This window comes from Poecilia reticulata, chromosome 3, assembly GCF_904066995.2.
Source record: "Poecilia reticulata chromosome 3, P_reticulata-male-v2, whole genome shotgun sequence".
Lineage (NCBI taxonomy): Eukaryota > Metazoa > Chordata > Actinopteri > Cyprinodontiformes > Poeciliidae > Poecilia > Poecilia reticulata.
This window is the reverse complement of record NC_088832.1, coordinates 23653135-23665597: the sequence shown is the minus strand read 5'-3', so window position 1 is coordinate 23665597 and position 12463 is coordinate 23653135. Positions and strand designations below refer to the sequence as shown.

The 12463-nt window shown below is 40.4% G+C and overlaps 1 protein-coding gene and 1 pseudogene across 1 annotated transcript; one reads left to right on the top strand and one right to left on the bottom strand.

Annotated features, from left to right (window-relative positions):
* Window positions 1–1499: 1499 nt before the first annotated feature.
* On the bottom strand, window positions 1500–2605 carry LOC145551000 (uncharacterized; annotated as a pseudogene).
* A 2718-nt stretch (window positions 2606–5323) lies between these two features.
* Window positions 5324–7243, top strand: LOC145551129 (sterile alpha motif domain-containing protein 14-like). Its single transcript, XM_081605292.1, has 3 exons — window positions 5324–5596; window positions 6680–6835; window positions 6915–7243. Exons 1-3 carry the CDS (start codon window positions 5453–5455, stop codon window positions 7068–7070), a joined length of 456 nt encoding a protein of 151 aa, XP_081461418.1. The 5' UTR covers window positions 5324–5452; the 3' UTR covers window positions 7071–7243.
* The last annotated feature ends 5220 nt before the right edge of the window (window positions 7244–12463 follow it).

Sequence of the window (12463 nt, the reverse complement as noted above, 5' to 3'; positions counted from 1 at the left end):
AGATTCATAGTTTCTTTTACAAAGGACATTTTAGTTACATTTATGTTTTTCACATTGTGGAATTTTTAATTGCAAGAATGCATCCATCGTTACAGCAGAATAAAGATGCAATTTTATAATAATGTCTTAAAATTACAAGAAGTCGTTTTAATGAGAAATAAAGATTCAGACTAATCTGATGTAACCAGCTCAGTCCATGTGGTTCTGACATTTTGTCAGTAATCAAAAGGATGTACATTTCCACCTCAACTGACCAGGTAAGCATTAAGGTAAAAATAAAAAAATACTGTATAAGCAAATACTGTATACAAAACGGAAAAAGAGCAACTGCAGTCTAAAAAGTGTTTTTTGGCTGAAGTTCATCTTATGGACTTATTTACATGAATTTAACTTAATTCTTTTGCTTTTGCTATGCCAACTTACTTTTTTGTGTTCATTTAACTCAAAACTTACACTATATAGTTGAACCAACTTAATTGAATTGCTTCCATAGGTAACAAGCAATTCAATTAAGTTTATCCACCTTAATTTAAGTTTAACCAATTCAATATATTCTAGTCATCCAACTCAATTTGTTAGAAAGAAAGAAAGGGGAAAGTTAAAATCACAAATAATGCTAAATTAATAATTGAGATCTAATGCATTCTGGAATCTATTACTGACATTTTACAAATTTCACAAATCAATTAGAAGGTTTCACAAATGTTTTATTTATTCTGCTGTTAGTACAGAATAATCTAGTTTGGTTTGAAATGTCTAGGTGTTGTACTGTTGCCTGCCACCATTCTATGTGGCAAAAAAATGTGGAAGTGCTAAAACGGAAGTCCATGGCATATACCCCATCGCTGCTTAGAATCAGTAGCTGATTGGTTTAGAGCAGGGATGTCAAAGTCAAATACACAGAGGGCCAAAAAAACAAATTTGCTACAAGCCGAGGGCCGGACTGGTTTAATGTTTATTAAAACATATTGAAATGATTGCACATAGCCTATTGAACCAAGACCTAACACAGTGTATATTATTTAACGATTAAATGAATAAAGCAATATTTTGTTATGGCTCTGTCAGTAACTTCAAGGGAAAACATTTTTCAAGAGGCAAACAGCAACAAATTTAATTGTTTTTAAAAACAAAATATGTTTCTTAATATCAAGATAAATGCATAAATCAAAGTGCATGCATTATAAACTGAAAATGCATTACTGTGCTGCTCTATGATCCTACCGATCACTGCTTTCAAATAGTAAAGTAAAAAATAAATCAATCAGTTGTATTCTTTCTCATGGCTCTTATCTGCAATTTTACCTGATCCATTCAACTGAAAAATAAATAAATAAAATACAAAATATATGGCACACAGACAAAACAATACTTCATTCAAAGAAAAATCACGTCTTGTAGAAACAAATGTAAAAATTTAACTGAAACTTATAACTGAAAATACGTTGCTGCTCTGTGATGCTCACTTGTCTGAGGCTGAGCCTGATACTGGAGGTGTCTCATCTTTTGTACAAGTTCATCAATGTTCGGGGTGTGTCTCTGAATAATGAATAATGAAGCCGTTTGGGTGCGCTGTAGTCACTTAGCGGGCTACCGTTGCATTATGGGAAATGTAGTGTTTGCGGGCAAAACACGAGCGGGCGGCTCTGGCTTGCGGGCCGGTTCTCATATTAAATATCATTCAGGGGGCCATAGATAATTGATTTGCGGGCCTGATGTGGCCCGCGGGCCTTGACTTTGACATATGTGGCATAGATAATCTGTGCAGGTGGGCAACTTCCTGGAGAAATGTATGGAAATCCTTACACATCCCACCTGATGCAGAGGCATCGGCACCTCTGCAAAGTCCTCATTGTAGGTGACATGTGTTGCCTTGGCATATTCAGTGAATTCGGGATATGCGGCTCCATAGCCTTCCACACATTGGTCTATTTTGATTTCTGTGCAGCATTTATTGCTGAAACGTGTTTCTGTAGTTTTCCTAATACATGTTTCATTTGACAGATTAGCAGTGTGTGGCTCACAAGCAAATTGATTTCTCCCGCTGCAATCTCAGTTGCATCAAACACAACATGATTGTTTTTGTCTGCCTTGTTGTTACCATCACCAGTCAGTTATATCAGTGATACTTACTGTCCAGAAATGTTTTCACCTTAAGAGCAATGGCCATTTTGTCATCAGCACTGAGTCCTTTGGCTGTCTCCTCCACATCTTTCTTCATGTAATCTGTATAGTTCTGCAGGCAGAAGTCTATGGCTGCATACTGAGCTTCATAAACCTTCCTGAACATCTCTACATGTTCATCATCTTTGTTCATTGTGTTGAAACCCATCAGTTTCCAGTAGAAGTGGTTGACAAACATCCCCTTCCAGAACAAGCCGCTAAAGAGACGTGCTGTCCACTGTCAGGTAGCGGTGAAGATTGGACACACTGGACTCGGCTCCTGAACTTTCATAGAGGCTGGCAAATATTTCAGCTGAGTCTGAGTCTTTCTTCATCATCACTTGATACCAAGTTACTGTTCTGATGAAGACCATTTAACTTATTCCAGTTGATTTTATTCTTATTGTGTTGAATTAGATATATGACAGGAAGCATCTTTAACTTTTTCTCCACATTTAGACGTCAGACGTCGTCTTTAAGTGAATGAACTTCCAAGACAAAGTTTTCTTCTCCTGAAATCTTGATCAAGCAAAAACACCAATCATAAACAACCTGGTGAGTTACCTGCTGCTCTGATGGTTTTATTCTCTGTCAGCTGGAACTTCTTCTTATCTCAGGATCAAAATAAATAAACCATGAAAGCAGCTGCAGCCAAGACCTGATTAAAATGTGAATATAAACTCTGCTGACCTGAGAGATGTTTGAGGAGCAAACAGAGGTCCAGATGGGTGAGCAGAACCTGTCAGAGGAAACCTTTGCTTTCTGCTGGACTGATGCAGCTGACCTTAATGTAAAGGACTGAGAGTCGCTCCTCCTTCCCAGATTCAGTCTGGAGCTGGAAATGTTCTGATTGACGTGTTGATTGATTAAAGTTACTGTTGAGTCCAAGCCATAATAATCAACATTTACTTAATCTTTCAATAAAGTCTGTAGAGCTAAAGCCACATAAAAGTATTCGTACTTTGTAAACTTTTCCTCACTTTGGTCCTTTGAAATCTCTGCAATAAAAAAATCCATCACTTCCACATTTTTAAATAACAGATAACAGGCTTGTGACACTTTGGATCTTTCTGCTTTTTAATTTTTACACTTTAGTTGCTAAATATTCAAACACACTTCAGATAAAGAGACATTTTATTTGATCTGACTGAGAATCTTTGGTAAAAAACCAATAAGATTCAGACCTGATCACTAAAATAAATAATCCAAACTGTGGAGAGGAGAAAGATGCTGAGTTACAAGAAATCATCGGATTTATGGGAAGGTTCATTCGGGAATTTCTTTGGAATTCCAACATCATCATCATCATCCAGTTTGTTTATATCTAAACCTGTTCAACCGGATTTCAGCCTCCAGCATAAAACTCAGCAAAGAGGAATCACAGAAAGATTTAAAATATATTTATATAAAAAATAAAAACCAACAAAAACCAACATGTACAGTAAGAACAAAGTTATGATTTTATGTTATCAGATCTAAGGAATGTGCGACTATGTAGGATTTTAAAAACTACATAATTTGAATACATATTTGTGCATAAAGACAAAAGACTATATTTTATAAAAATAAGAACATTAAAATTAAAGATTAATTTTCAGCTGTTATCTGACCATAACCATAATAAAATGTTTTAATTTTTTGTTTGTAAATGTTTAATTTTGGATTATCTTCTATTCATAAAATAAACACAGAAATCAGTTTATTCTGAGTTTTACTAAAAAACAAACATTAAAAACACAATTTAACTTCTTATTTTCTACAAAACATGTTAATAAGAAAGTAAAACAGTTTTCCATCTTCAAAGATTTAAATGAAGTCAGGGTAACACCCACTCAGGTGTTTCCCTGACTGGGTGTGTGCCCACTCAGTAAAGTGGGTAAATACCCACCTGTCTGAACCGTTTTCAGAAACATTTTATCATCTGGACAGAAGAGCAGCTCCAGGTTTTCTCCTCAGACTCACCTGAGAGGTAAGAAGCTCTCAGACTGCAGCTTGTCTTTTAAAACTTTATATTTCTTTAGACATTTTTTAAAATCAGTCTGTTTTTATTGATACATTTTGCGTCATATTGAGACATTAATATTCAGAGTATTATCTCCTTTACGTCTGTTGAATGTTAAGAACAATAATTCATCCTGAGATGATTATACTTCAAGGTTTTTGTTAATTATTTAGACATTTACTGATTTACATATTCATGACATTCTTTGATTAAATAAATTAATTAAGCGTTACTCCAATAGCTAAAATGTAATTTATACCAGGTGAGTCTTTCTCCCTTGAGAATGTGGACCGGTGCCGGTACTGGACTGATTTTATGCCTTCAAATGATTTTAACAGAAGTTTCACATAACTGAGAAGTTGAAAAAAATTTAAAAATGTTTGTTTTAGCCACAAAATGATTTTGCTCAGCAGTAAACAACAAATCCCCAACTACAGCATAGAGCAGCTCGTCGATGTAGCAGCCATGTAGCCTGACGTGAAAACATTTTGCTAGACCTTGTCAACATTGAGAAGTTTCAATTATTGTTATAAAACATTATCAAAGCCGCCAAAAATACCTCAGAAATATACAGAGCCACCATGAGAATCAACTCATTTAGAGTTTAAACTCAGTCTCACACAAACACAAAGACCCTAGCAAAAATGTTTGGCTGTTGAAAGCTAATTGGACCCTGAAAGCTAATTTTCTATCAGCAGCTTTACTAATCTTTTACAAATCATTACATCTTGGCTTTTTTCTATTCTTCCTCTTTCTTTTCTCCCTCCCTGGAGGATAAGCCCCTTTTGAGACATTGTTTTGCTTTCTTAACTTCTGACTTGGACGTTTGGATGCTCCACACGTTGCATGGCAGCTTATGAAACCGGTGAAGCGTGCGGTACCTACCGCGGCCACCAGGGGGCCCCAAGAGCAATTTTTTGTTTGTTTGTTTTATCAGTAAAATAATTTCTACATACATATCAAATATATTATTGTAAAAAACAATCACTTAATCGCGAAATTGTGTGGTTTTTTATATTATAATGACATAGAAATTATTACTAAAAAAAAAATTAAATTAAAAATTAAATGTATTTCTAATGTTGAGTAAAAAGGCAGTCAATGAAAAATGTGGAGAAAATTCCAACTTTTTTTTTTTTAAAGATTAAGTGATTAATCGTCAGAATAATAGATTAATAAATCACTAAAATAATTTGTTTGTTTCAGCTCTAATAAAATAGTTTTCATGCAGAAGAAATTGTGATTTTTAAATGACTTGCAATTAAAAACTGAATATAATTTATACTGATGTTGTTTCTGCTCTCTGTCCAGGAGTCGGCTCTCAGTGAGGAGTTCTCTCCTCCTCCCACCTCCTCTTCCACCTCTCCTCCTCCAGAGTCGTCCTCCAGATCCTCCCATCCGTACCACACCCTGTCCCAGTCCTCTGATGAGGTGACGCTCTGAAGGCCAGGCCAGGATTTTTAAATATATTTATTTATGAGAATAACGTCATAATATGACAAGAATACTGTCATGTGATAATGGAGTCAAAATAATAATATTAGAAGAACAAAGTAATAACAGAATAAATCTTAACAGTAATAAATCAAAATCGAGAATGTTGAGCATCTTATGTTGGGATAGTTTGATATAAGTTTGCAGTTAATATTAAATAGAAATACTAAAACTTTTAGCACATCAGCATGAAATGATTATGATTAGCTGGAATCTGAAACAAACAGTTTGAAAACTAAGTATTTAGCTCAGATTTAAACCATTAGCTGGAAACTAAAGAGTTTCTTAAATGTTTGATTGGACAGTTAAATGTACAGTTTGTAAACTAAATATTTAGCTTGTGAATTAAATATTTAGTTTGGATTTCTGACATTTATAAATGTAGGAATAATATGGTGAAAATATGACTTTGAAAGATGAACACTGACATTTTTTACTCAATGACAGAATGACAGACCCTCCATCCGTCTGCACGCACGCACGCACGCACGCACGCACGACGCACGCACGCACGACACACGCACGCACGACGCACGCACGCCTGTCCCTAGTGGACTTCCATTCATTTCTACAGCCTAAACCACCTTTGCCCTTTTCCTAACCCTGACCAATTCCCACCTTAGTCCTAACTTTGACCCCTGACCCAAAAACAGGGTTTCCCCTTGTGGGGACCAGGCTTCGGTCCCCACAAGGAGCAACTGGTCTCCACAACATAGTATGTGTCAGGAAAATCATCCCCACAAGGTATTACAAACACACACACCTAGAGAGAATTTATACAGACCAATTAACCTGACAGTCATGTTTTTGGACTGTGGGAGGAAGCCAGAGTACCCAGAGAGAACCCACCATGCACAGGGAGAACATGAAAACTCCATGCACAAAGACGTTGGCCAGGAATTGAACCCAGGACCTTCTTGCTGCAAGGCAGCACCAACTGTATCACTGTGCAGCCCTCAATGACAGACTTTTTAGTGTGTAACTTTACAAACCTCTCCTCTTCCTCTTCCTCCTCCTCAGCCCTGTGATGAGCTTTCCTCCTCCATCTCCTCCTGGTCGACCCAGGAGGTTTGTCAGTGGCTCCGAGGACTCCACATGGAGCAGTACATCCCAGAGTTCAGCGCCAGAGACATTGATGGAGAGCAGCTCCTGCAGATGGACAGCTCCAAGCTGAAGGTGACGATGAGGAGGGTGCTGATGATGTGATCACCCCTCCAGAGGAACTCTGACCCTCTGCTGTCTCTTTCCCCTGCAGGGTCTGGGCATGCTCAGTTCGACCGACCGCAGCGCTCTGAAGCGCCGCATCAAAGACGTCCAAACTGCGGCGGAGAAAGAGAGGAAAGCTCTGGACAAACTGGAGAAACAGAAGGAAAAACAGCGCAGAAAAGACCAGGAGCAGCGCAGGAACTGACAACCACCACCAGGGGGAGGCAGAGGATAGTCCACGGATTCCTGTCAGAGTGAGACGTCAACCCCAACGAACTATCTGTGGTTCATGTGGAAAACCTGGAAACTGGTTTGAGGAAATGAGACTGAGAGAAAGTTCTGGAGAAACATGAAAAATTATTAAATCTTTCAAACATTTCTGGCTGCGTCTTATTTATACAGACCAATTAACCTGACAGTCATGTTTTGGACTGTGGAGGAAGCCGGAGTACCCGGAGAGAACCCACTATGCACAGGAAGAACACAAAAACTCCATGCAGAAAGGCGTTGCCCAGGAATTGAACCCAGGACTTCTTGGTTCTGGGCATATTAGTTATAACTGGCATAACTAATATGCCAGTTATGATGGCATATTAGAGCCATAGTAGATAGAGAAAAAACGCCTGCCAAAAACTCAGAAATTTTGAAATTAATCTCAAAAAGGTCTAGACAAAACTTAAAACTGAACCCATCCATTTTCTGTACACCCTTTATCCTTATAAAGTCTGGAGGCGCTGGTGCCTAATGTTCCAGGCAGGGGTGAAAGTAGCTTTAGTGTGTGTGTGTATATATATACCACACTATGAAAGTGTGTGTGTGTGTTATATATATATATATATATATATATATATATATATATGACCTGAGAGAGAGAATCATGGCCGAATGAACACCAGACGACCCCGACGCCAATTACAACGGCTGAGTGAAGTACCATCAGAAAGTCTCATTGAAGATGTGAATGCAGCATTGAGAACGATCCCTACCACACCATAACAGAAACCAATGAGCTGATATACAACTGAGCATCAGTGATCCTTGAGATGCTTGGTTATAAGAGCAACCATGAGACCCAATACCCACCATGGAAAAGACGGTTAGAGGCTAAGATCAAGATAACAAGGAGGGAAGTGAGTCAACTGTCAGAGCTCCAAAGGGGTGCAATGAAAAGATCAGTACCCAAGAAGTACACCTAGATGCCCATACCTGAAGCACTCGAAACTACCAAACAAAGGCTCCAAGCCTTGGCCAGCCGCCTAAAGAGATACATGAGAGAGAATGAAGCCAGGAGGATTAACCGGCTCTTCGCCACCCAACCAGCTAAAGTGTACTCTCAATGGCAGGGTAATAACAACAGAGCAGACCCACCCAGGCTGGAGACTGAACAATACTGGAAAGGCATATGGGAAAGGGAGGCGTCCCACAACAGCAATGCACAGTGGTTGCTGTGGTCCTCTCTACGAGAGGACCACAGCAACCTCCCGGAACAAGCCCCGGTAACCATCACTGTGGCAGATGTCCAAGACAGAGTCTCGGGTATGAAAAACTGGACAGCACCAGGACCTGACATGATCCATGCCTACTGGCTTAAGAAACTCACTGCCCTCCATGAGCGACTGGCAGCTCAACTGAACCAGCTTCTACAAAATGGGACTCACCCTGAATGGTTAACTGAAGGGCCACAATCCTGATACAGAAGGAACCCTCGAAGGGTTCAGTCCCATCCAACTATCGGCCAATAACCTGTCTCTCTACAACATGGAAGCTCATGTCAGGCATCATAGCGGCTAAGATAAGCGGGCACATGGATAAATACATGAGCAAGGCACAGAAGGGCATAGGCATAAATAGCAGAGGAGCCAAACACCAACGCCTTGTAGACCACACAGTCGCCCGAGACTGCAAAACCCGACACACCAACCTGTGTACCGCTTGGATTGATTACAAGAAAGCCTACGACTCAATGCCACACACTTGGATCATTGAATGCTTAGAGATGTACAACATCAATAGGACTCTAAGAGCCTTCATTGCAAACTCGATGGGGCTGTGGAAACCACCCTTGAAGCCAACTGCAAACCACTTGCACAAGTGTCCATCAATGTGGCATATACAAGGAGATGCTCTGTCCCCACTGCTGTTCTGCATAGGCCTGAACCCTCTCAGCCAAATCATCAACAAGACTGGCTACGGATACCGGCTCAAGAATGGGGCCACGATCAGTCACCTCCTCTACATGGATGACATCAAGCTGTACGCAAGAGCGAGCGAGACATCGACTCACTGATCCACACCACCAGGATCTATTGCACTGACATTGGGATGTCATTCGGACTAGAGAAGTGTGGTCGGATGGTTACAAAGAGAGGGAAGGTCGCCCACACAGAAGGGGTCTCACTCCCAGAAGGAACAATAGCAGACATAGAGCACAGCTACAAGTACCTGGGAATACCACAAGCAAATAGCAACCTCGATGAGGTCACAAGGAAAGGAGCCACAGCCAAATACCTCCAACGAATAAGGCAGTCCTGAGAAGCCAGCTCAATGGCAAGAACAAGATCCGTGCAATAAACAGCTATGCCTTACCAGTAATCAGATACCCTGCCGGAATAATTAGCTGGCCAATGGAAGAGATGAAGGCCACGGATGTTAAGACTAGGAAGCTACTAACCATGCATGGAGGGTTCCACCCCAAATCCAGCACCCTGAGACTGTACACGAGCCGTAAGGAAGGAGGCAGAGGACTAGTGAGTGTGAGAGCCACTGTCCAGGATGAAACATCCAAGATCCATAAATACATCAAGGACAAAGCCTCAACGGACGATGTGCTCAGCGAATGTCTCAGGCAATGGGGAACAGAAGACAAGGTGCTGGAAGTACCATCATGGGAGGACAAGCCCCTACATGGGATGTACCACCAACAAATAACTGAAGTGGCTGATGTCAGGAAAACCTACCAATGGCTGGAGAAAGCTGGACTCAAGGACAGCACAGAGGCTCTCATCCTGGCCGCCCAGGAACAGGCCCTAAACACCAGAGAGGCTCAGATCTACCACACCAGACAAGACCCAAGGTGTAGGTTGTGCAAGGAGGCCCCTGAGACAGTCCAGCACATAATAGCAGGGTGCAAGATGCTGGCAGGGAAAGCGTACATGGAACGACATAACCAAGTGGCGGGCATAGTGTACAGGAACATCTGTGCAGAATATGGACTGGAAGCCCCGAGATCAAAGTGGGAAAAACCCCAAAAGTGGTGGAGAATGACCGAGCTAAGATCTGTGGGACTTCCAGATCCAGACAGACAAGATGGTAATGGGGAACCAACCGGACATTGTGGTGGTGGATAAAGAACAGAGGAAAGCCGTTGTGGTGGATGTAGCAATACCAAGTGACTACAACATCAGAAAAAAGGAGCATGAGAAATTGGAGAAATACCAGGGCCTCAGGGAGGAACTGGAAAAGACCTGGAAGGTGAAGACCACAGTGGTGCCTGTGGTCATTGGGGCCCTCGGGGCAGTCACCCCCAAACTGGAGCAGTAGCTCAAACAGATCCCAGGAACAACATCAGACATCTCAGTCCAGAAATGTGCAGTTCTAGGCACAGCCAAGATACTGCGCAGAACCCTCAAGCTCCCAGGCCTCTGGTAGAGGACCCGAGCTCAGAGGATGAAACAGACCACCCGCGGAGGGTGAGAAGGGAAATTTTTTTTTTATATATATATATGTGTGTGTATATATACACACACTATGATGAAAGTGTGTGTGTATATATATATATAAAAAAAAAAAATTCCCTTCTCACCCTCCTCGGCAATACAAGTGATATATATATAATATATATATATATATATATATATATATATATATATATATATATATATATATATATATATATACTTTCATAGTAGCTGGCAAATATTTCAGCCAGTTCATTTATATACATAAGTACACTGCTCAAAAAAATAAAGGGAACACTTAAACAACACAATATAACTCCAAGTAAATCAAACTTCTGTGAAATCAAACTGTCCACTTAGGAAGCAACACTGATTGGCAACAGGGTCCCTCGTTGGGTCAATCAGTGTTGCTTCCTAAGTGGACAGTTTGATTTCACAGAAGTTTGATTTACTTGGGAGTTATATTGTGTTGTTTAAGTGTTCCCTTTATTTTTTTGAGCAGTGTATATATATATACACACTTTCATAGTAGCTGGCAAATATTTCAGCCAGTTTATTTATATACATAAGTAGAAAAGTATATATATTTGATATTATTTTCCAATTATTAATAAGCCTCCCTGAACACAGCGGTGGTTGATTAGTTTATTTTAAACTCCTGCTCTGCTGGTTATTCACAGAGACAGACTGGACAAACACACACACACACACACACACTGAGAATTTATACAGACCAATTAATGTGACAGGCTTTTTCTTTTACTGTGGGAGGAAGCCGGAGCACCCGGAGAGAACCCACGCATGCAAACTCCATGCAGAAATACACCGGCCCAGGATTTGAACCCATGACCTTCTTGCTGCAATGCAACAGCTCTTTCTACTGCATCACTGTGCAGCCCCTAACAATTGAACCCTTTTTGTTTGAATTGACCAAAAAATTGGGCAAATTAGATTTATATAATAACAGGTCACCAGTCTGTCTCTGGGCAACACAGAGACAGTCTGGACAAATGTCCACACACACACTGATAATTTATACAGACCAATTAACCTGACAGGCTTTTTTTTTTACTGTGGGAGGAAGCCGGAGCACCCGGAGAGAACCCACGCATGAAACTCAGGACCTTCTTGCTGCAAGACAACTGTGTCACTGTGCAGCCCCTAACAATTGAACCCTTTGTGTTTGAATTGACCAAAATATTGTGCAAATGAGAATACATAACAAGTCGCTACATAACAGGTCGCCAGTCTGTCTCAGGGGAAACAGTAAACACCAACATACATTTGTGTTATAGGATGGGATAAAAATAAGAAAATTATCTATAGGACTTGAAAGTCTTGCCTATAGAGGTCCAGAAATGTTTGATGAGGTTGGGTTTCTTGTTTTTTTTTACTATTTTTCTTTACAAATAGAAATTAATGCCTCGTCTACCATAGAGTTGTTTAAGCCCAACAGTAAGAAATGTCTTTTCTTGAGCAGCCTATCTTTTTGGTGACTTCTCTCAGAATGTCTTTGCTGAGACTGTCCAGTTTACTTTGAATATTCTTCAGGTCTTGCTCTTTGACCTCGGCCCAGATTTCTCAGACAACCTCTCTGTGATTTTTGGAGGTGTTTGTACTTGCAGGTTGTCCTAGATTTTGTTATGGCCTTGGTAACGATGGTATTATAAGCAGCATGATGGATGACTGCTGCTCCTCCTTTTCTGCGTCTGAGGTCACTGGCAGCGGTTCCTCAAGCTCTGTGGTAACCACTGACTCCAGCTCTGCATCAACTAACCGAATCCCTTTTGAGAGGGTTGATTCCTCTGAGAGATGCTGCTCAGTGGAAACAACGTTTTCCACTGATGAAACTCTTGTTTCTTTATGTCCTGGTGCTGGTGAAACTCCCTTGCCTTGATCTTTTCCGTCATTTTGAAGGTGG

Bases quoted from the DNA above. Each gene is read 5' to 3' on its own strand.
- LOC145551129 (XM_081605292.1), top strand. From the start codon at position 5,453: ATGTTGTTTCTGCTCTCTGTCCAGGAGTCGGCTCTCAGTGAGGAGTTC. The intron at 5,597-6,679 runs GTGACGCTCTGA...CCTCCTCCTCAG, and splicing joins TGTCCCAGTCCTCTGATGAG to CCCTGTGATGAGCTTTCCTC. The intron at 6,836-6,914 runs GTGACGATGAGG...TTTCCCCTGCAG, and splicing joins TGGACAGCTCCAAGCTGAAG to GGTCTGGGCATGCTCAGTTC.